The sequence below is a fragment of the Marmota monax genome, unplaced genomic scaffold, assembly GCF_021218885.2.
Source record: "Marmota monax isolate L192 unplaced genomic scaffold, Marmota_monax_Labrador192_F-V1.1 WCK01_AAM20220418_F8-fsc00035, whole genome shotgun sequence".
NCBI classification, from domain to species: Eukaryota; Metazoa; Chordata; class Mammalia; order Rodentia; family Sciuridae; genus Marmota; species Marmota monax.
This window is the reverse complement of record NW_026691961.1, coordinates 1,256,258-1,280,927: the sequence shown is the minus strand read 5'-3', so window position 1 is coordinate 1,280,927 and position 24,670 is coordinate 1,256,258. Positions and strand designations below refer to the sequence as shown.

General features: G+C 37.9%; 1 protein-coding gene across 1 annotated transcript in view; it reads left to right on the top strand.

Annotated features, from left to right (window-relative positions):
- Positions 1-24,670, top strand: part of LOC124093499 (phospholipid-transporting ATPase ABCA3-like) — a 167,521-nt gene that overhangs the window by 92,394 nt on the left and 50,457 nt on the right. Inside the window, exons 17-20 of the mRNA XM_046445959.2 lie at positions 2,401-2,530; positions 3,222-3,519; positions 17,744-17,990; positions 18,123-18,331. Of these exons, the coding sequence (XP_046301915.1) occupies positions 2,401-2,530; positions 3,222-3,519; positions 17,744-17,990; positions 18,123-18,331 (884 nt within the window). The remainder of the gene's footprint in view (positions 1-2,400; positions 2,531-3,221; positions 3,520-17,743; positions 17,991-18,122; positions 18,332-24,670) is intronic.

The window sequence follows — 24,670 nt, the reverse complement described above, 5'->3', positions numbered from 1 at the left end:
AAATGCAGTCTTGATTAACTTCTCTTCCAGTAGGTGGAGCTGTTCCCATCGGGTCAAGCTTCTCCTCTCAATACGCGGGAACCAATCACTGTGCAGCAGCGCCTCCTCCCCGACTGTGCGGGTCTCCAATCCTGAGTCCTAGGGCCTTTTCTTGTGTCTAGTCACTTCCCCACTTTTCCTCCAGCCAAGCCCCACTCACCGGTGACGCTCACCACAATACTGGCTACATGCCAGGTCTGCTGCTCCCGGGAGCCCTATTTTCTTGAACGACTGGGCACACTCTCCCTGTTTGCCGTTCTCTCAGACCCTATGTTTGTGGAGCTTGGGGCTGAGAACCCTCAGCGTGTTTTGCTTGCCTTCCGGTAGCCACGCCCCCGGTAGCTGGTGCAAGAGACCTCAGTTGTCAGCACTGGTGGGAGCGGTAGCCGGGGGTCCTGCGCCACTCCTGATTCCCTCGGTCTGACTATCATGCTCATGGGAGAGCTGGGAGGGGCCCTTGAGGTTTCCCCGCTGTGTGGAGATGGGGGGCTGGGGGTTACACACCTGCCGCTGCTGGTTTCAATGAAGTTATCTCCTCCGCCGCATTCTGGTGACGTCAGTTCTCTGCCATGGTGGTATCCCATGCAAATGGCGACAGTTCGTTCCCTTTGCCGGGTGACTGGCTGTCCCAAGCCCCGTCTCAAACCTGTGGCCACTGCCTGTGAAGGCTCAGTTGGTATTAATCTCCGCAGGTTCAGAAGGGCTGACCAGTTGTTTCAGCAGGATCGTTTAGCACTGAGTCACAGCACTTTGTCTGTGAGACGCAGGCGAACAGGAGCTTGAATTCAGCTGATCCGGGTTTGGTGTGTGTTCTGAGAGGCACAGACTGTTCGCCCCAGATCCACGTCAGCTCAGCATTGCCTAGTGATCCTTTCACGGCTTCACCTGCTTCCACCTGGACATGTCCGGGGCTCCGGGCGCTCCGCCGCCCCCTGCCGCTCCAGGTAGCCCTTCTCCTCTTTCTCCACCTGCCTCTCAGAAACTTTTTCTTTTGCAGCCGGGTCAGCGGCTGCGGGGAGCCGACCACAGGTCGGGGCGGCCTCCCTTCTTTCACCTCTTTTGTTAGATTGATTCCCAAGTATTTTTTTTAGACATTATGAATAGGGTCGTTTTCCTAATTTCTCTTTTAGTAGATTCAACACTGATGTATAGAAATACATTTGATTTACGGGTGTTGATTTTATATCCTGCTATTTCGCTGAATTCACTTATTCTAGAAGTTTTCTGGTAGAAATTTTTGGATCTTCTAAATATAGAATCATGTCATCAGCAAATAATGATAGTTTGAATTATTCTTTTCCTAATCATATGCTTTTAATTTCTTTCATTTGTCTGATTGCTCTGGCTAGAGTTTCAAGGAGTAGTTTGAATAGAAATGGTGAAGAGGGCATCCCTGTCTTGTTCCATTTTTTAGAGGGAATGCTTTTAGTCTTTCTCCATTTAGGATGATGTTGGCCCTGGACTTAACATATATAGCTTTTACAATGTGGAGGTATGTTTCTACTATCCCTAGTTTTTCTAGTGTTTTGAATATGAAGAGATGCTATGTTTTGTCAAATCCTTATTCTGCATCTATTGAGATAATCATATGATTCTTGTCTTTAAGTCTATTGATGGGATGTATTATGCTGATATGTGGTTTTTAAAGCATACCTAAGTCATCAACCTACTCATTACTTACTCATGTCAGAGTTTAGTAATATAGTCCAAAAAAATACTAGCAGAAAGTTATTGATAGCTCTATGGTTTATAAAATAATATGCCTTTTCAAGTAATGTATTTTCCACCAGGTGTTTTACCACTTCTCCTGTCTCTAAATATGCTGTGGTGTCTTTTTTCTTCTATTATTCTAACTAGCATTCCCCCTTTGGTTTATAACTACTTGTATGTATCTGCATTCTTCTCAAGTATCCACACCCAAAAAAAAAAACAGCTTCAAACATAGGCAGTAGTGGGAAATATAAGGACTTTTATCTAATTTTAAAACCTTACTGCTCAATGTCCCTGTCATTTTATAAAACAAAGAACATATTAAATCCTGAAGGACAGATATCTTTGATTAAAGGTAAGTCATTTAACTGAGTAAGTTCAGCTTAATGAAACAAAATGTATTGTAATTGTATTTCTCATGTTGCCTCAGAATGGTAGAAACCTTGCCATCAGTTGGCAGCAGTCTTCTGACTGGTTTATTGAGAACCACCATTATCATATTGCTCATGTGCAATGCTCCTGCCAATCCATGAGCAAGAGGACTCTTTCAAGTTTTAAACCTCATTTACCATTCCTTAAATAAAACAGATTGTGGCTATGATTAAAACTAAATGATCTGTGCTCATTTCATGTATGTGTGTATGTGTATAGGGTCAATAAGCTGGCAACTTCCCAAATGAGTATTCATGACCAAAACAAACAGCAGAGCCTTTCTGGAAGTTTTGAAAGACCAGTTTTTTCCAGTTTTAATGAACTTGCTACCATTAAATTTAATACTGGGGTAAGCATATTCACTAATATGTTTGGTTTACATATGTTCATGTAGTTTAATATTTAAATTTAAAATATGTTTGGAGCTTAGCAAGCCAAATATGGTCCAGTCTGTAATAACCACATTAATTTACTCATGCAGGAGAAATGGGTTCTAGATAAAAGATTACAGCTGCTACCTTCAGCCTTATTATTTCTCAAAATTCTCTTTGAAAAGTTCTCATTATAAGTTTTCCCTTTGTTCAGTTTTGACTAGACCCAAGAACTTTGACCATTACATTCAGAAAATATTTGTTGATCAAATTAAGGACACGTTCTGTCTATGAACTAGAGTTCATGTATTATACCCAGGAGAAATATAATAGTTTATGGAATGTTTTTTTATAAAATGGAGAAAATAGAAAAATTATAGCTTAATATTAAATAAAAGATATAATTTGGATTTTCCAATCAGAAGTATTATACCATGTTAATAAATCATCTTAAGATTTTCAGTATAATCAGATTAGAAGCCCCATTTTAATCTTCACTTAATATCTTACACAAATAAACATCTTGTTTTCTTGGGCTCAGTTTAAAGCATAAATTTATATGTGTGTATTTTCACCATAAAATTTGAAACATTTAAACTAATGTATTTTACATATATATCCTACTTGGGTCACTAACCATTGTAATACTATTTTCCCTCTTCTTTTTAGTTTCCACTTTACCGCCAGCAGTTTTGTTCCATGTTTATAAAAAGGGCACTTTTCAGTTGGCGCAACTGGAAGTTGATTTTGCTACAGATAATAGTAATTTTGGTTGTCACTACCTATCTCTTAATAGCTCTAAACTTCAAGGATGATTATATGCCTGCAAGAGAAATGGATTTGAGACATTATGGTCAAACCATTGTGCCTTACTCAATTTCAGGGAATTCTGGTTTGGCTCTGACTCTCATAAAGAAACTAGAGATTTTTCTAAAGTCTAAAAATCAAGAGCTACGGAAAGTTAAAGGTAAGACTCATAGAAAGGAAAGAGATTGCTGCTATATGAAGACTTTTGTCACTTGCAAAGAAAGGACTTAACTATGGTATTTAGTTACTCTTTTTTTTCCTCCTAATTACCAGTATCATAGAAGCAACTAAACTGGAGACAACTAGACATAAAGATTAAAGACATTTTGGCTATAGGATCTTTTGACTAAATTGCATAATCCCAGAGTGAAAATATTGTATTATGCAATTTTGCATTAGCGTTTTTATTTTGACCAAAATATAGATGTCTATCTGGGCTCTCACATGATAAGAATGTTGGTTCCAATAATTGAAAGCTGTCCTTTAGTATATTTGCCATTCTAAAAACAGATGGTTGAATACTTAAAAGATTGACTTTTCAGAACTAATTTTTGAAGGTAGTCTGTGTAACTAATTTTGTCCAAATGAATGTGTTCTCTGCATTCTCTTTATTATTGTTAAAATAACTCTCTAAGATACTTGATTAATTAACTTTTTTCTATTTCACAAATTACCCCAACACCTAGTATGTGGATGATTTGAACTTCGGGTAAGATGGAATTAACCAATATTCTCACAAAAAGAACAAAAATATTTGTAAAATATAATTTAAATCACACATTTTCAAAAGCTAGACATTAACCAAAAGCAGAAAACAAATTAGAATGTATCTATTCAAGAAAAATTATTGAACCTCTATAAGATCTGCATTTTAAGTTAGCACCATTCCCATCACCCTCCCTCACCAGCCATGAAAAGCCAGTAGTTGCCTTGCAATTAGCAGAAAGGACCCATCTGTTTCGAGCTCTGTTAAAAGCCCTATCCTTAGAACATTGTCAACTACAGAATTCCTGAAAATCTCTATTCCAATAACATTGTTACTATTGGATTTGAATCAAAACTAAGCTCTAAAAGATAAAAAATTAATAAAATAAAGCATTATTCTCAGGCCATTACTAAAATTAGTAGCAATCTGCTGGTAACATCACCACAGGTGGCTAAGGCTGTGATTTCAACAGAGTCAGGCAAGAACCTGGCCAAAAATTAAAAAGAAATACCTTAAGAACTAGATAACCACAGTGAACTTTGAAAAGTTTTGACATTACAGTGGTTTAAATGTTAGTATGTGTGGCCAGGAATGACATAGGAAAGGAGAATACCTCAACCACTAACCTCTGATGGATGTTGAAGACCTGTACAAGCATGAAGTAAAAGTTGACTCTTACTTGTAAATTGCCTAAGGCTTGATGGTCTGCCTTCATATACAGATCTACTTGACAAATCAAGGAAACTTACTGACTTAAAGCATTCAAGGACCTTGTTTTTTTTAATCACTAAATATACAGACCTGGGGCTGACATCTGTGAGCTAGGCATAAAAATAAAGGCCAGAATTATTTTCAAAAGTCTCTCAAAGAAATTCATGGCAGCATCCTGTTCAGAACATAGCATCTACTAAATTGATCTATATTAAGTCACTAAAATGAGGAGCAGCAACTTTAAAAAGAACAGTTATAACAAATATGGAGGGCAAAGGAATTAGTATATACAATATTTATTATGAATTTACACTTTTCAACAACAAAAATAGTTATGGGCTAAATTGTGCCACCCCAAACAAAAATTCGAATGTTGAAGTCCTAATTTCCAGTATCTCAGAATGTGTTTGGAGATAAGGTTTTGAAAAGGTAATTAAATTTAAAATTAGGTCAGTAAGAAAGACCCTAGTCTAGTATCACTGGTGTTCTTATAAGAAAAGGAAATTGGACATATATATGCATACATAGAGGGAAGACCACAGGAATACATTAAAAAAAGAAAGCCACCTAAAAACTAAGGAAAGAGGTTTCAGAAGAAACCAACCCTGCCATCACTTGATCCCAGATTTCTAGTCTTCAAACTGAGACATTCTGTTGTTTAAATGATTGAGTATATGGTATTTCTTATGGCAGCCTTAGCAAACAAATACATATTTTGATACCAGGAAATTGGATGCTGCTACAACAAATACCAAACAGTGGGGAATTGACTTTAGAACTAGTTATGGGGAGATGCTGAGAAAGTTTTGAAGTATACATTAAAAAAAAAACCTAGCTAGTCTTAAAGAGGCTGTTGGCTGAAATATGAATATTAAAGGTGATTCTCATGAGGGCTAATATAGAAAAGAAAAATGTTTTCAAGAAAGCTATTATGGCCAGGAGCTGTGGTGCTTGCCTGTAATCCCAGTTGCTTAGGAGGCTGAGATGGGAGGATTGTGAGTTCAGAGCAAAAGTGAGGTGCTGAGCAACTCAGTGAGACCCTGTCTCTAAATAAAATACAAAATAGGGTTGGGATGTTGTTCAGTGGTCGAGTACCCCCCAAAAAAGATAAAGCTATTATGTTAGAGGCATACTTACAACATATCATCATTAACATAATATTTGTAGAAATATGAGCACTAAGGGCTCAGTAATGAGGAGCATGTTGTTCAAACTATAGAAAACGCAAATCAAAATTGATTTCATCTCCAGTCAAAATGGCAATTATCAAGAAGATGGCCGCTGCGTACGGGGGTTGCTGAAGTGCTGAGCGTGGTGCTCAGAACAGCGGCTTTAATAGAGATTTCGCACAGTCTGTTAGAGCTCCTTTCACCATTAATCTGTAGCAGACCACTTTGCCAAGCAGCAGGAAGAACAAAGAGATCGAAAAAGAGACGCTTGGCTCCCGGAGGCTTGGCTGCTCAGAGCCGCGGGCGCTTTGCTCCCATCTGCTTCCTCTTTCGCTTCCCTCCGGGCAGAGAAGCTGAGTGTGTAATCAGCAGTGGATTGTAAGTACCCGAGGCAAAGAAAGCTCAGTGCACCCCGCCTTTTTTTTCTTTTTCTTTTTTTTTTTTTTTTTTTTGAATATTTTTTATACAGGGAGAGTTTGTGGATTGGGATTGTTGGCGGGGCTATGGTTTCTGTGCCGAAAATCCACTCCGCGGGAGCCGCCATTTGCTTTCTGCTTGCTGTCTTGATGGCTCCGTATACATTGTCCGGCAGCCGCACCTAGAGGTTGGAGCTGGGCTACGTGCCGAGCCCTGTCCTCCGAAGGCTGGACTGCAGCCTCGAGCGCCTCGGTGGCCTGTTCGCCGCTGCACCTTCGGGCAGAGCCTGCTCTGGGGTCGTTCTGCACCCCCCTGCCAGGGGACCCGTGCTTCGGAGGAGGGGGACGGAGAGCCGCGGCGGCAGCCGCTTGGGCCCCAGGGGCCGGGCACCAGGCTGAAGAGCTGCGGAGGCCAGGGCGGCTCTGCTACGGTCGCACACGAGCCCAGCTCCCGTGATCGCAGCCCAGAGACTGAGGCGATGGCGGCAGGGTTTCATTCCTAGAAATCTGACTGGAAACAGAAGCAGCAGTTTGTATAATCCCAAGAACTTGCTTATGCCAGGAAGCTGTAAGGGCAACATGAATATTACTGAGGAGATCTAACATGGTGGCAGGCGCAGAGAGATCAAGTCTCTGGCATCTTCAACTGCGCGGGCATAGGGAGCCGTAAACTGTCTCAATGCTGTTTGCCCAGGATCACTAGGCAATGCTGAGCTGATGTGGATCTGGGGTGTACAGGCTGGGCCCCTCAGAGCACACACACAGAGCCCGAATCGGAGGCATTTAAGCTCCGGTTCGCCTGCTTCGTGTGACTCAGCACTAACGATCCCACTGAAATAATTGGTCGGCCCTTAGGAACTTACAGAGGTAAAAGCCAACCGAGCCTTCATAGGCAGTGGCCACAGGACTGAAACGGGGATTGGGAGAGACAGTCAGGACCCACCCGTTGCATTGGTCACCCGGCAAAGGGAACGAACGGTCACCATTTGCATGGGAAACCACCATGGCAGAGAAATGGCGTCACGGGCGGAGAAGATAACTGCATTGAAACCAGCGCGACAGGTGTGTAATCCCCTAGTCATCTCTCTCCACACAGCGGGGAAACCTTAAGGGCCACTCCCAGCTCTCCTGTGAACGCAATAACCAGACCGAGGGAATCAGGAGTGGCGCAGGACTCGTGGTGCGGAACTCCCGGCTACCGCTCCCACCAGTGCTGACAACTGAGGGCTCTTGCACCAGCTACCAGGGGCGTGGCTACAGGAGGGCAAGCAAATTCGCTGGGGGATCTCAGCCCCAAGCTCTACAAACTTAGGGTCTGAGGGAGGCAAACAGGGAGAGTGAGCCCAGGTGTTCATGAAAACAGGGCTCCCAGGAGCAGCAGACCTGGCATGTAGACAGTATTGTGGTGAGCGCCACAGGTGAGCACGGCCTGGCTTGAGGAAACACAAGACAAGGCCCTAGACACTCAGGATTGGAGACCAGCCCAGTCTAGGAGAAAGAGCTGCTGCACAGTGAATGCTTCCCACCTACTGAGAGGAGAAGCTTGGCCCAGTGGGCACAGCTCCACCTACTGGAAGAGAAGTTAATAGAACTCTAGGACTGTATTTATTATTATTATTATTATTATTATTATTATTATTATTATTATTTTATCATTTTTTTCTTTTTATTTTTTTTCTTTTTTTCCTTCTTTTTCTTTCATTTTCAATTTTTATTTGTTGATGTTCCTTTACTTTTTTTCAATATTTCTATTTTTTTTAATTTTTTTATTTTATTATTATTATTTTTTAATTTTTAATTTTCATTTTTTTATTATCATTATTATTTTTGTTAAATTTTTTTTCTCATCTTTTCTTTCTTTCTTTATTATCTAATCTTTGTTATTTTTGTTCCTTTTGTCTTTTCATTTCTTTTCAATTTTCTTATTCCCCCTTCCTTGAATTCTACCTGCCTACTCTCACTCTCTTTAGTGACTTCTTCCCTTCCCTTCTAATATCTTTCCTCCCAAGCATCAAATAAATCTATAAGAGTAAACAGAAACTCAGCAGTCAAACAGAACAAGAAGTAACATGAGCAGCATAAAAAAGCAAGGAAGAAAAGGAGTACAAACAATGAAGGACAGCCTAAATATTCAGGAGGACCTAGAGTCAGCAGAAAAATGGTCATATAAAGAACTCAAGGAATACCTTAGACAAATGGATTGGAACCTTAAAGAAGATACGAGACAGCAAATCCAAACAGTGAAAGAACACTTTGAAAATGAATTACATAAACAGATAAAAGAAGAAGTTAAGCATCTTTATCAGGAGATAGAGATTATAAAAAAAAACCAAACATTAATTCTAGAAATGAAGGAAACGATAAACCAAAATAAAAACTCAATTGAGAGTATCACCTACAGAGTGGAGAAAGTAGAAGCCAGAACATCAGATAATGAAGACAAAATATATCATCTTGAAAAGAGCCTAGCCAACTCAGAAAGGCTGGTTAAAAACCACGAGAAAAACATCCAAGAGATATGGGATAACATAAAAAAACCAAACCTACGAGTCATCGGGATAGAAGAAGGTACAGAGATTCAAACCAAGGGAATGAGTAGCCTGCTGAATGAAATAATTACAGAAAACTTTCCAGAAATAAAAAAGGAAACGGATATACAAATTGTAGATGCATACAGGACACCGAGCACACAAAATCACAGTAGACCAACGCCAAGACACATTGTTATAAAGATATCCAATATACAGAACAAAGAGAAAATATTAAAAGCTACAAGAGAAAGGAGGCAGATTACATTCAGGGGTAAACCAATAAAGTTAACAACGGATTTTTCATCACAGACCCTGAAAGTGAGAAGATCCTGGAACAACGTATTTCAAACACTGAAAGACAATGGATGCCAACCAAGAATTCTGTATCCAGCAAAATTAAGCTTCAGGTATGACAATGAAATAAAAATCTTTCATGATAAACAAAAGCTAAAAGAATTTGCAGCCAGAAAACCAGCATTGCAAAGCATCTTGAGCAAAACAGTAAACGAGGAAGAAATGAAAAACAATAACCAAAACCATCAGTGGGAAGTGCCTCTATAAAGACAGAGGGCGGGGGGAAAGCTAACCATGGAGAAACAAACTAAATTAAAAAAAAAGAAGAAGAAGAAGATAAATAATCAAACATGGCTGGAAGTACAAGCCATATATCAATAGTAACTCTAAATGTTAATGGCTTTAACTCTCCAATAAAGCGACATAGGCTGGTAACATGGATTAAAAAAAACAAATCCAACAATATGCTGCCTCCAGGAGACACATCTGATTGGAAAAGACATACACAGGCTGAAGGTGAAAGGTTGGGAAAAAATATACCACGCACACGGTCCTCGTAAGCAAGCAGGGGTGGCCATCCTCACATCGAATAAAATTGACTTCAAGACTAAATTAATCAAAAGGGATAAGGAAGGACATTATATACTGTTAAAAGGAACCATTCACCAACAAGACATAACAATTATCAATATTTATGCACCAAATAATGGTGCTGCGACGTTCATAAAACAAATTCTCCTCAAGTTCAAGAATCAAATAGACCACAACACAATAATTATGGGTGACTTCAACACACCTCTCTCACAATTGGACAGATCCTCCAAACAAAAGCTGAATAAAGAAACTATAGAACTCAATATCACAATCAACAACCTAGACTTAACTGACATATATAGAATATATCAACCATCATCAAGTGGATATACTTTTTTCTCAGCAGCACATGGATCCTTCTCAAAAATAGACCATATATTATGCCATAGGGCAACCTTCAGTAAATATACAGGAGTGGAGATAATACTATGCATTTTATCTGATCATAATGGAATGAAACTGGAAATCAATGATAAAAGAAGGAAGGAAAAATCCTACATCACATGGAAAATGAACAATATGTTACTGAATGATCAATGGGTTACAGAAGACATAAAGGAGGAAATCAAAAAATTCTTAGAGATAAATGAAAATACAGACACAACATATCGGAATCTATGGGACACAATGAAAGCAGTTTTAAGAGGGAAATTCATCGCTTGGAGGTCATTCCTCAAAAAAAGGAAAAACCAACAAATAAATGAGCTCACACTTCATCTCAAAGCCCTAGAAAAGGAAGAGCAAAACAACAGCAAATGTAGAAGAAGGCAAGAAATAATTAAAATCAGAGCGGAAATCAACGAAATTGAAACAAAAGAAACTATTGAAAAAATTAACAAAACTAAAAGTTGGTTCTTTGAAAAAATAAATAAGATCGACAGACCCTTAGCCATGCTAACGAAGAGAAGAAGAGAGAGAACTCAAATTACTAACATACAGGATGAAAAAGGCAATATCACAACAGACGCTACAGAAATACAGAAGACAATTAGAAATTATTTTGAAAACCTATATTCCAATAAAATAGAAGATAGTGAAGACATCGATAAATTCCTTAAGTCATATGATTTGCCCAGACTGAGTCAGGAGGATACTCACAACTTAAACAGACCAATAACAATAGATGAAGTAGAAGAAGCAATCAAAAGACTTCCAACCAAGAAAAGCCCAGGACCGGATGGGTATACAGCAGAGTTTTACAAAACCTTTAAGGAAGAATTAATACCAATACTTTTCAAGTTATTTCAAGAAATAGAATGAATTTGGCAGAGCTCCTTTTTCTATGAGGCCAACATCACCCTGATTCCGAAACCAGACAAAGACACCTCAAAGAAAGAAAACTACAGACCAATATCTCTGATGAACCTAGATGCAAAAATCCTCAATAAAATTCTGGCGAATCGGATACAAAGGCACATCAAAAAAATTGTGCACCATGATCAAGTAGGATTCATCCCTGGGATGCAAGGATGGTTCAATATACGGAAATCAATAAATGTTATTCACCACATCAATAGACTTAAAAATAAGAACCATATGATCATCTCAATAGACACAGAAAAAGCATTTGACAAAGTACAGCATCCCTTTATGTTCAAAACATTAGAAAAACTAGGGATAACAGGAACTTACCTCGACATTGTAAAAGCTATCTATGCTAAGCCTCAGGCTAGCATCGTTCTCAATGGAGAAAAATTGAAGGCATTCCCCCTAAAATCTGGAACAAGACAGGGATGCCCTCTATCACCACTTCTATTCAATATAGTTCTCGAAACACTGGCCAGAGCAATTAGACAGACGAAAGAAATTAAAGGCATAAAAATAGGAAAGGAAGAACTTAAATTATCACTATTTGCAGATGACATGATTCTATACCTAGAAGACCCAAAAGGGTCTACAAAAAAACTACTAGAACTAATAAATGAATTCAGCAAAGTGGCAGGATATAAAATCAACACGCATAAATCAAAGGCATTTCTGTATATCAGCGACAAAACCTCTGAAATGGAAATGAGGAAAAACACTCCATTCACAATATCCTCAAAAAAAATAAAATACTTGGGAATCAACCTAACAAAAGAGGTGAAAGATTTATACAATGAAAACTACAAAACCCTAAAGAGAGAGATAGAAGAAGATCTTAGAAGGTGGAAAAATGTACCCTGTTCATGGATAGGCAGAACTAACATCATCAAAATGGTGATATTACCCAAAGTTCTCTATAGGTTTAATGCAATGCCAATCAAAATCCCAACGGCATTTCTTGTAGAAATGGATAAAGCAATCATGAAATTCATATGGAAAAATAAAAGACCCAGAATAGCAAAAGCAATTCTAAGCAGGAAGTGCGAATCAGGCGGTATAGCGATACCAGACTTAAAACTATATTACAGAGCAATAGTAACAAAAACAGCATGGTACTGGTACCAAAACAGGAGGGTGGACCAATGGTACAGAATAGAGGACACAGAGACTAATCCACAAAGCTACAACTATCTTATATTTGATAAAGGAGCTAAAAGCATGCAATGGAGGGAGGATAGCATCTTCAACAAATGGTGCTGGGAAAACTGGAAATCCATATGCAACAAAATGAAACTGAATCCCCTCCTCTCGCCATGCACAAAAGTTAACTCAAAATGATCAAGGACCTAGATATCAAATCAGAGACTCTGCGTCTGATAGAAGAAAAAGTTGGCGCCGATCTACATATTGTAGGGTCGGGCTCCAAATTCCTTAATAGGACACCCATAGCACAAAAGTTGATAACAAGAATCAACAAATGGGACTTATTTAAACTGAAAAGTTTTCTCTCAGCAAGAGAAACAATGAAAGAGGTAAATAGGGAGCCTACATCATGGGAACAAATTTTTTACTCCTCACACTTCAGATAGAGCCCTAATATCCAGAGTATACAAAGAACTCAAAAAATTAAACAATAAGAAAACAAATAACCCAATCAACAAATGGGCCAAAGACCTGAACAGACACTTCTCAGAGGAGGACATACAATCAATCAACAAGTACATGAAAAAATGCTCACCATCTCTAGCAGTCAGAGAAATGCAAATCAAAACCACCCTAAGATACCATCTCACTCCAGTAAGATTGGCAGCCATTATGAAGTCAAACAACAACAAGTGCTGGAGAGGATGTGGGGAAAAGGGTACTCTTGTACATTGCTGGTGGGACTGCAAACTGGTGCGGCCAATCTGGAATGCAGTATGGAGATTCCTGGGAAAGCTGGGAATGGAACCACCATTTGACCCAGCTATTGCCCTTCTTGGACTATTCCCTGAAGACCTTAAAGGAGCGTACTACAGGGATACTGCTACATCGATGTTCATAGCAGCACAATTCACAATAGCTAGACTGTGGAACCAACCCAGATGCCCTTCAATAGATGAATGGATAAAAAAATGTGGCATTTATACACCATGGAGTACTACGCAGCACTAAAAAACGACAAAATCATAGAATTTGCAGGGAAATGGATGGCACTAGAGCAGATCATGCTTAGTGAAGCTAGCCAATCCCTAAAAAACAAATACCAAATGTCTTCTTTGATATAATGAGAGCAACTAAGAACAGAGCAGGGAGGAAGAGCAGGAAGAAAAGATTAACATTAAACAGATACATGAGGTGGGATGGAAAGGGAGAGAAAGGGAAATTGCATGGTAATGGAGGGAGACCCTCATTGTTATACAAAATTACATATAAGAGGTTGTGAGGGGAATTGGAAAATAAACAAGGAGAGAAATGAATTACAGTGGATAGGGTAGTGAGAGAAGATGGGAGGGGAGGGAGGGGGGATAGTAGAGGATAGTAAAGGTAGCATTTTATGTAAAAATGTGGATGTGTAACCGATGTGATTCTGCAATCTGTATTTGGGGTAAAATTGGGAGTTCATAACCAACTTGAATCTATTGTATGAAATATGATATGTCAATAGCTTTATAATGTTTTGAACAACCAATAAAAAAATAAATTTAAAAAAAATAAAAATAAAATAAAAATAAAAACTTGGTAACTTTTTATCAGCTCTAAAAAAATGGCAATTATCAAGAATACAGATAATAATAAATGCTGGCAAAGATGTGGAAGAAAAGGTACACTTATTAATTGTTGGTAAGACTGAAAATTAGTACAGCCACTCTGAAAAGCAGTATGGATATCAAAAACTAGAAATGGAATCACCATATAACATAGTTGTCTCCCTCCTTGGTAATTATCCTAAAGAACTAAAATCAGCATACTATAGTGATACAGCCACAGCACATTTGTGTTTAGCAGTACAACTTGGAGTAGCTAAGGTATGGAACTAGCCCAGGTGCCTGGCAACAGATGAATGGATACAGAAAATGTGGAATATATACACAATGTAATTTTACTCAACCATAAAGAATGAATTTATGGTATTTGCTATTAAGTGAATGGAACTGGAGACCATCATGCTAAGTGAAGTAAGCCAGACTCAGAAAGTCAAGGGTCATATGTTTTTCCTTATATGCAGAAGCTAAACCAAAATAAGAAGAAAAAAAGGTTGGGGGTGGGGGAGTCCCATGAAAATAAAAGGGACATAAGTGGAGCAAAGAAAGGGAATTGAGAGAAAGGGAGGAGGGACAGAAAAGAGAGAAACAGTGGAATGACATTGACCAAACTATATTATATGCAAATATGAATATACCCCAGTGAATTTCACCTTTATATGCATATATAAAGTACTGATTTTTTTATAAAAAACTATTTAAAAACTGTAGGCATAAAAATAGACACATAGATCAATGGAATAGAAGACACAAAGACATTCCACACAGATATAGTCATCTGATTCTAGACCAAGGCACAAAAAACATACTTTGGAGAAAAGACAGCTTTTTAACAAATGGTCCTGGGGAAAACTAGTTATCCATATGTAGAAGAAGGAAATTCTAAGATGTACTTGCTGTCAGTGACCTCCTTAATAGGACTTCTAAAACTCAAGAAATAATACTAAGAATTTGTAAATGGAATATTATCAAATTAAAAAGCTTCACAGCAGAGGAAACAATGGAGTGAAGACAGAGCCCATAAAATGGAGAAAATATTTGCTACCTACCCTTCTCACAATGGATTAATATTCATAATATATAAAGGACTCAAACTTATCAGGAATAAAACAAGTAGCCCAATAAATAGTTAAATGAACTAAGTAGACATGTCTCAAAAGAATAAATACAGATACCCAACAAATATATATGGAAAAATGTCCAACATCTTTAGCCATCAAGGAAATGCAAATCAACATTACACTGAGATTTCATTTAATTCCAGTTAGAATGGCCATCATCAAGAATAAAAATAATAAAAGATGGGCTGGGGCTGAGGCTCAGCGGTAGTGCACTTGCTTGGTATGTGTGAGACACCGGGTTCAATTCTTGGCACCACATATAAATAAATAAAGGTCTATCAACAACTAAAAAAAATTTTAAAAACAACAACAATAATAATAAAAGTTGGCAAAGATGTTGGAAGAAAGGAATATTTACACAGTGTTGGTGGGATTACCAATAGGTACAGCCACATGTAACTCAGTATGGAGGTTCCTCAAAAGACTAGGAATGGAAGCATCATATGACCTAAATATTCTACTCCTCAGTATTTATCCAAAAGAATGAAATCCAGCATACTAAAGTGATATATAAATACCTATGTTTATAGTAGCATGATTCCGTAATAACCAGGTTATGGAACCAGCCCAGGTGTCCATCAGCAGATGAATGGATAAAGAAAATGTGGTGCATTTATGTGTGTTTATGTGTGTTTTATTCAGCTATAAAGAAGAATGGAATTTTGCCATCTGCAGGAAAATGGGTAGAACTATAGAACATTATGTTAAGCAAAATTAGCTAGATTCAGAAAGTCAAGGGTCATATGTTTTATATGTGAAAGCTAAAGAGAATAATTTTTTTAAAGGTAGCTCATGAAAATATAAGGGAGACCAGTAAAGGAAGAGGCTCAGGGAAAGGGAGAAAGGGAGGAAAAGAAGCAATACTGGGAAATGAAACTGATTAAATTATATGCATGTATGAATATTTCACTATGAATCCTATTATTATTTATAATCATAATGCACCAATTTTTAAACTTGGAGAAAAAGTGACTCTTGTTACAAAGGGGCAGATAACTTGGCCAACTTGTGTTCTAGTGTTCTGTAGAAAGTGATGAAGTTGGATATTTACCTGAGAAGATCTGTTGAAGTCATGTCCTGGTTTTTCCCTGCTACCTATAGTAAAATGTAAAAGGAGTGAAACTGAAGAAGGAATTTTAGCTTTTATATCACTACAACCAAAAGACCTGACAAGAACAACATAAAAGAGGAAAAGTTCATTTTGGCTCACAGTTCTTAGCCAGCCAACTCCATAGGTCTGAGCCTAAGATGAGACAGAACATCATGGCAGAAGGGTGTGTGGCAGAGGAAAGAAGCTCAGGGCATGACAGCCGAAAACAGAACTCTGCTCTCCAGGAACAAAATATAAACCCCAAAGGCAGGCCCCCACTGACCTACTTCTTTCACCCACACCCTACCATATCAGTGGATTAAAAAGATTAATAGCTGACTTATATCAGAAGGTAAGAAGATAGTGGGATGATCAAATTGCTAAAAGAAAAATGACATCCAGGAACCTTATATATCCAGTATATTTCCTTTTCAAAAATAATGAAATAAAGGCATTCCCAAATAAATGAAAATGGAAAATTAATCACCAGCAGATCTTTCTATCTGTAAAACACACTAAAGCAATTCATTCAGTCTGAAATGTAAGGATACCAGACAGTAATTCTGAAGGAATGAAAAATTAGAAAAGATAATTTCTGAGATAAATTTTAAAAGCAGTAAAGATAATTAGATAAAACAATAATTATAAAACTGTGTTAATGGACTTGTAATATATAAAGGTATAATTTGTACTATAATAGTACATAGAAGAGAGGGAAGAGCTATGTTGGAGCAAATTTCTGAGTACTCTTGGAAGCAAATTAGTATTCACCTTAATCACATTGTTTTAAATTAGGATTTCTGTTATAAACTCCAGAGCATCCATAGAGAAAATAGCTTTAAAATAGTCAAATGACAACAAAAAAAGAATTTAAAGATTATAGTTTAAAATATATTTTTCCACAAAATGTATTCTCCAGCAATGGAGAAAGAAACAAGGAGATAAGACATGGAAAGGTGACTGGTATAAATTCTGGCATGTGAATAATTATAGTAAATATAAACAGAGTAAACATTCCAGTCAAAAGGCAGAAATTTTCAGACTTGATTTTTTTTTAAATTTCCACTTATATGTAATAGGCAAATTACTAGGGAAAGAAAATACATCAAATTCACAATAACAACCAAAAGAATAAAATACTTAGGAATAAATTTAAGATAATAAGCAGAAGACTTCTAAACTGAAAATTACTAAATGTTACTAAGAAAATTAAACAAATGGAGAAAATTCCACATTATGTATTGGAAAACTAACTATTGTTAGGATAACAGTTTTTTCCAAATTTGTCTGTAGATTAGTCCAATCCTTTCCAAAATCCCAGCAGTCTTTTTTGTATAAATTGAGAGGCTGATTTTAAAATATAAGTAGAAATGCAAATTAAAATAGAACAGTCAAAACAGTTTTTGAAAAACAAGCAAACCATGCTTGCTTTAGACAAGAGAATCACTATTTTATGGGTTGTAAATAATGAGATTACTATAAGGATTAGTGATGGAGTATAATTCTTGAAGAAAAAAGTTAGGATTTGAAATAGCCCCATTGTAGAAAGTTGGAATGGGAAATGATAAATAGCAAGGAAGATTATTTGGACCTTCAACGTAAGTACTAATAGACATATTAACCTTTTGATTCATTGATGAATTGCTTTCTTTAGATAAGAAAGACTTATATTATAATGTAAAGAATTTCTTTCTTTATTCTAGGTAATGTGCAGAATTACATATTGGAAAGTAAAGAGTGTCGTGACTTCTGTATTATTGCACTTTCCATTAAGGTTGAAAAAAACAAAACCGTATTTACTGTTTTGTTCAATAATGAGGCATACCATTCATCTTCAACATCCCTGGCGGTGTTAGACAACATTCTTTTTATGTTACTCTCTGGCCCTAGAGCTTCTATTACAGTCTCCAACAAGCCTCAACCACTCCCTGTTTATGGTTCTAATACAGTGTATGTATGATTTTACTTTTACTGTAATTGAGCCTCAAGATAGCCCTTTCCATCTTACCATAAACATTAGAAAACAGCTACTGAAATCAGTGTTTTCTACCTTTATTTCATCTTTTATTTCATTTTCCATAGGCCTATAAATGGATTGCAAATAGTACAATGTTTGGCTTTTGGAATTTCTATTGTTGCTGGTAGCTTTTGTCTCCAAACTGTAATTGAAAGAATCAGTAAAGCAAAACATATCCAGTTTCTGAGTGGGGTCTATGTACTTACGTACTGGCTGTCTGCTTTGTTGTGGGATCTCATCTGCTTCTCCATTCCCTGCTGCTTACTACTGGTGAGTATTATCTGAGGTTGCATGAATGGTCATTTTCCTTTTGTTACCCATAGAAATTCCCACTTAACTAATCGTATCTTAAAATAAAACCTGTCAAGTAATTTGTAACTGTATTGGCTTATAATTTCATAGAACATACTCTACAAAACTCATGGAAAGATTCTCCCTCATATTGTTTCAGCTGGTTTTTCACATTTTTTTTTCACCATTATGCCTTGGCCAAAAATAGCTCTTAAAGTATTAGGGGCACTTGTAACTTTGTCCCTTACTGCTATATAGCTAAGGCACTGCCCACTAATTGCCGGTGTTGTGCTGTCTGATAAAATGGGACTGTAAATGCACAACTTAGACTCAATATCTGAATTTTCCTTTCTCCACTCCCCACTTTTATACTCCACATCCAAGATTGCCATGTCTGCAAAGAAGAACTAGTGTTTGACTCAGAACTCCTTTTTGTACATTAAGAAAGTCATATAGAGAGTGAGTGTATAAGAATGCACAACATCTTTTACTGTAATTTTTTGCTTATTAGTAAATAGTATCAACCTTTGTTATTTTGTATAAATACTGGAGGCACTCAAGATACAAAAGCAAGATAGTTGATGGGGTAAAGACGGGAGTAAAAGAGATAAAAGTTCCTTTACCAGAGATGTTGGGAATATAAAGACTATAAATAAGATATCTCAGTGCTCAAATAATTCACAATGGAAACAAAAATGAAAGTAAATCATTATAAAATACCATGCTAATTGCTCTTATAAAGGATAAATTATTACTGCCAACTATTCTTGAATAGTAAAATTAATCTTTGGAGAAAAAAATATAAACTTTTGGTCCGTTTGGCTCCCATGACCACAAGAAAATTTGATTATTACATAGGTGCCCTAAAATTGATTTTGAGGGAGAGTCAGGATCCCAACAACTGGAAGAGCAGCTCAGGGAAGACTAGCATCTGGGAGTAGAACAGATTAGCACTTCCTTCATATATGTAATATTGGGTGGATTCTCAACACCAGTCTTTTTAGTGTACAGCTCACCAGCAAACCAGCATGACAAGGAAAAGTCAACATTCTTTTTGAGGGCCACTGTTCACATCTGTCACTATAGGAAATAGGGAGTCTGATCCAGGTATGGTCCCTGGCTTGATTATTTCCCTGCTGTGAAGTGCAGTGTCAGATAACCCCTGAATCTCTTCATCTTTGTGTCAAGGTTTCATTCTTTCTGTAAATCTTTAAACTTTTCTGGCACATCTAGCTGCTGCTTCTTGGTTAACAAATGAAAATAAAAATGTAAATAAGATTTGTTATTAATACTTACTATTAATTAATTTGTTAATTAAAACCAATATTTCTACCTATCATGAGAAGTTATTTCCCATGTTTTATTTAAAAATTCAAATCATATTAACAAGCAAGGCATCTGAGGCTCAGAGAAGTAAGTTCACCCGGCTAGTACAGAATCAGAATCCTAACTGGCATTGCTCCAAAATCCATTGTCATTTATACATTCCAAGTTATACTGAACAATGTACTTTCAACTTATTTCTGCTCTCATATTTGTAGTCCCTTTGTCTAAGAATCTTACTCTAACTTTGTATCAGTTTCTCTGTCCTTTTGGACTAGTAGTTCTCTTTTCCCTCTACCCAAAATTCCCCTTCATGATTCTTAGACTGGGGCTCTCCATATGGGTTTTTGGCTTTGCTTATCTAGCTTTTCCATCCCCTTATTTTAAATGAGACACTTTCTCACTCTGCTCTGGCTCTATGAAATGCCACCAACTGGACTACTTCTTAGATTCCCAAAGAGGAAGAAATATTTTATTTCATCCGTCCTGTACCTGTTGAATTCACAAAGCAGGAAATTTTACTGCTCATGTGTCAGAAATGAGGATTAACTTAAATGTGTTACTGGCTCTGACCCTTGATGAACTTACCTGCCTCATCAGTGATTTGCCTACCACCTGAAAGTAACTTTTCTCATGAGCAATGATCCCACTGTTGCTTGTCAGTCTTCATGACTCCTAAACAGTCTAACATTTGAAAGACTCACTTAGGATTAATAAACATTAAATGCTACCTAGGTTATATTTTAGATATTATAGATATACCATGGGAAGGGTAGGCCTTTTCTTTGATAAGCTTAAATTCTAGTGAATGTGAAAAATACCAGGAAAGGGGAAGCAAGATAACTGGCTAGAGAGAGGCTATATTTCTAGTTGCTTCATGACCCAGGATTCAAGCAGCAGGAATACTGCAAGATGAATGAAAAGGGATTTTATTAAAACTCAATATTGGACAGTCAGAGTGTCTTAGAGAGATAGAAATTTGGATACATTAAACAAAGAAAAAAAGAACATTAGAGCCAAGGTGGTAGCAGTTGCAGTAGCCACAGCAGTAATGGCACAGCCACAGCACAGAGGGAGGGGAAAATGCTGAGAAATACAAAGGCCAGACTTAGTGCAGCCTTCCCTAGGATGATCCAGAGGCAGTACTGCTCAGTACACGGGTGCATAAAGGTTGTCCGGTGTTTCCCAGCTGTTTGCAGAGAGCCAAGGCAGGAGCCATCTAGAGGTAGCCACACTGGGGTGGTGCTATGGGAACAAGGAGATCTGAGCTGGGTCCAATACACAGTCCTGGCAGGCACCTGCCTTGTGACCTAGACTGCCTAACAAAGCGAGAGCAAAATAGACATGGAGAATATTTTACCCAGGGGGAATACAAGTCAGGTGGAAGCCCAGCTTGAGGTGGCTTGAGGACCAACCAAAGTGGGTCAGAAATTTGAATGGGCAGGGACTCAGCCCAGGAAGCCAGGAAATGCAGGGTCATGGGTAGCAGAAAGGGCCAAGGATTGGCTCCCCCACCCCACAAATGAAACCCTGGAGAGGACTGAGGTACAGTATTCCAGTGAAGTTCAGCATCTGCAAGGACCTAGAGGTGCATTGATCTGATCTCTCCAGAACAGCACCCAGCAAAGTGTCTAGGACCTGACTAGATCTAAGCTCTAACTTCTGGAATTCCACCTATGGGAACACCTCTTGCAGAACTCTGCAGCAGCATCACCCTGGGAGAGCATCGACCTAGTCAGTGCAGACAAAACTGAAGCTGAAAGTACTTCTCATCCCACACTACCTCATACTTCCCATAAGCACAGGATTTTTGAAACCTACTGGCAACTTGGTGAGCAAAAAAGAGGAAGGATTTAACAACCCATGTCCCCTATTCTCATGCTCAGTACATACCTCATGAAGAAACAGAAAGAAAGACAGTTGGGCATAGGTAGTGAACATATATTTCTATTGACTATTTTGACCACCTCAATGGAAACAAGGTCCTTAATTTTTTTCATGAAGAATCTGCTTTAGGTTTTTTTTTCTTTTGTGAGTGTGGGTATGTAGGTATGTGCACTGAATATCTCGTGGACATTTACATACCCACACACACATTTGTAGAATATTTTGAATGTAGTTATTATCCCTTGCCTTGTCTTCATTAGGGTTTTTAGTTTAGTACCTTGTGCTTTGGTTTTATATTGTTTTTCATTTGACTGCTTCTCTTATTTCTCTTCTTTTGTTAACAGCCAGATTCTATTGTTCTCTCATTCATTTCTCCTCTAATTTTTTACTTCTATTTTTTCTCTTTCTCCCTCCTAACCATCCTACATCTCTTCTGCATTCTCTCTGTTCACCTGTTGAAATTGTAATATTTTCTACTCACTATCTCTTTTCTTTCCTCTTAATTAACTCTATTCCTTAACATCTTTTAGAATTAATTGGTTTATAAAATTCCTGCCCCCACCATTAATGCTGTTGCAGTTATTACTGCTGTGGATACCATAGATGACACTTGTTGTTTGATTTAATGCCAGATTAATTACTGTTTTTACTCATGGCAGTTGTTGACCCTACAATTCTGTTTATTATGCTGATCAGTATTGTAGATGTCATAGTAGTAACTAAGTATTTAGTTTAATACTGCATATGTTTGCATTGATTGTTGCTATTATTTGTCTCTCCCTAATCTGTGAGGTACTACAGGAATACTACAGGTTCATAGGGCAGAGACTCTGCTGCTTCAGAATCATATTGATAGATGGGTAGACACACAAACAACATGAAAAAACAAGGTAACAAATATCCCAAACAACCACAAATGCCTCAACAACAGACTCCATTGATAGCACAGTGAATGAAATGTCAGAGAAGGAATTTAGAAAGTTCATAGTTAAACTGTTCTAAGCTTTCACTACAAAACATACTCAATAAAATATTTCATAAATAAAAATGAAAATTAAAAATGAAAGCCAAAATAGGGAGGAACTACAATGGTCAGGCAAACGAGAATTCAATTCAACTAAAAACTAGAATTAATATCAAAATAACAGGGAGTGAAAATCATCTCTCAATAACAATATTGAATATAAATAATTTAAACTCACCAATCAAAAGACAAACTGGCAGATTGGATTAAAAACCAAGACCGAACAATATTCTGTTGCCAAGAGACTTATTCATAGGCAAGAACATCCACAAACAAAAGGTGAAAGGATAGGAAAAAACATGCCATTCACTTAGATCTTGTAAACAAGCAAGGGTTATTGTTCTCATACCAGATAAAGTGTACTTCAAGCCAGAATTAGAAGAGACAAAGAAGGTCATTTCGTACTGCTTAAGGGAATCTCATATCAACAAGATATAAGGATCATAAATATTTGTGCCCCAAACAATGGAGCATGTATGGGAGCATCTATGTACATCAAACAAACCCTTCTCAATATCAAGAATAAAAGAGATAACAACACAATTACAGTGGGTGACTATAGCATGCTTCTCATCACTGAATAGATCACCCAAACAATAACAAAAGAATCTACAGAACTAAAAAACACAATTAGTGTAGACTCAACAGATATGTATAGAATATTTCATTCATTAATGACTGAATACACTTTCTTCTCAGTAGCACATGGAACATTTTCTAAAATAGACCATATGTGGACCACAGAGCAAATACTAGAAATTACAAAAAAATTTTGAGTTAATACCTTGCATTCTATCAGATCATAATAGAATGGAATTAGCAGTCAATTATAAGATAAAAAATAAAAACTAACACCCTGAGACTAATTAATATATTTTTGATTAATGAATTGACAGAGAAGAAATCAGGGGACAATATATCAAAATCTCTGGGACAGTATGAAGGAATATCTAAGAGGAAAGTTCATACCATTGAGCTCATACATTAAAAGAAAAATATCAAATAAATAATCTGAGATTACATTTCAAGGCCCTAGGAAAAAACAAACACTCTAGTCAGTTAAAGATAGGATATACTTAAAATCAGAGATGAAACTGAGATTTAAAAAACAATTCAAAAAAAACCAAAGGAGTTGGCTTTTTGAAATAATAAAACTTATGGGAGATCAAAGATAGAGGGAGGCTGCATCACTTCAGAATCTGGGATTCAAGTAGTGGGGATACTGTCTCACAGGTCTCCAGGCCATAGCATCAGTGCAGGACTACCAACCACTTGTCCATGTAAGTCCTCGGGGTGCCCAAGTAGGACCCCTTGCATTAGCACCCCGACAGGACTCCTGGCCATCCACCCACATATGACACCTGGCCACAAGACACCTGGCCATAGCCCACACGCAGAAACTCCAGCTGCCACTCCTGTGTGGACCCCATCTACCAATGTAGGGTTCCTCAGGTTGCCTCCATCTTGGGGCACTGCAACCACTGTCACAGTCCCCTACATGTGGTATCCTGCACCTTGGGACACTACACTATATCCAGTGACAGCCATCAGCCACAATACTGCTTTTCACAGAGCTTCGTCTCTGAACACATTGCTCAATGCCACCTCCAGTCCCACCCAACTCAGCACCCCTTTGCTGAAAGCAGCCACCTCCCTCTTGGGACACCTTCATTGCCATCTTTAATTGGAACACCAGCTGGGGCTCAGAAGCATTATCAAGGTACTCAAGGTCCCCAACTCCCCACTCCTCCCCAGCACAGTGCCTGCAGCAATGTGGCTGGTCCATAGCTCACAAAGCCAGGTGGCAAAACCAGTTCCTGAACTGCCCAATATAAAACAGCTCTCCATGAAAGGTGTGCAGCCTCAAGAGTGCAGCCCATAAGACCTCTGGGAGAAAGGTTTCTGATTGGGAAGTAGAAAGGAGGGGGCAAGTGAGATACAATTTAGAGGCTATATGAGAGACCAGGAATTGCATGGCCTACAGGCAATATAAGGATAAGACCAGGTGCCCACATCACATGAATGGGCCCCAAAGGGAATGCTTGGGGTGCAGTCTCCCATCCAGGACTGGCAAGTATTATATCCCAC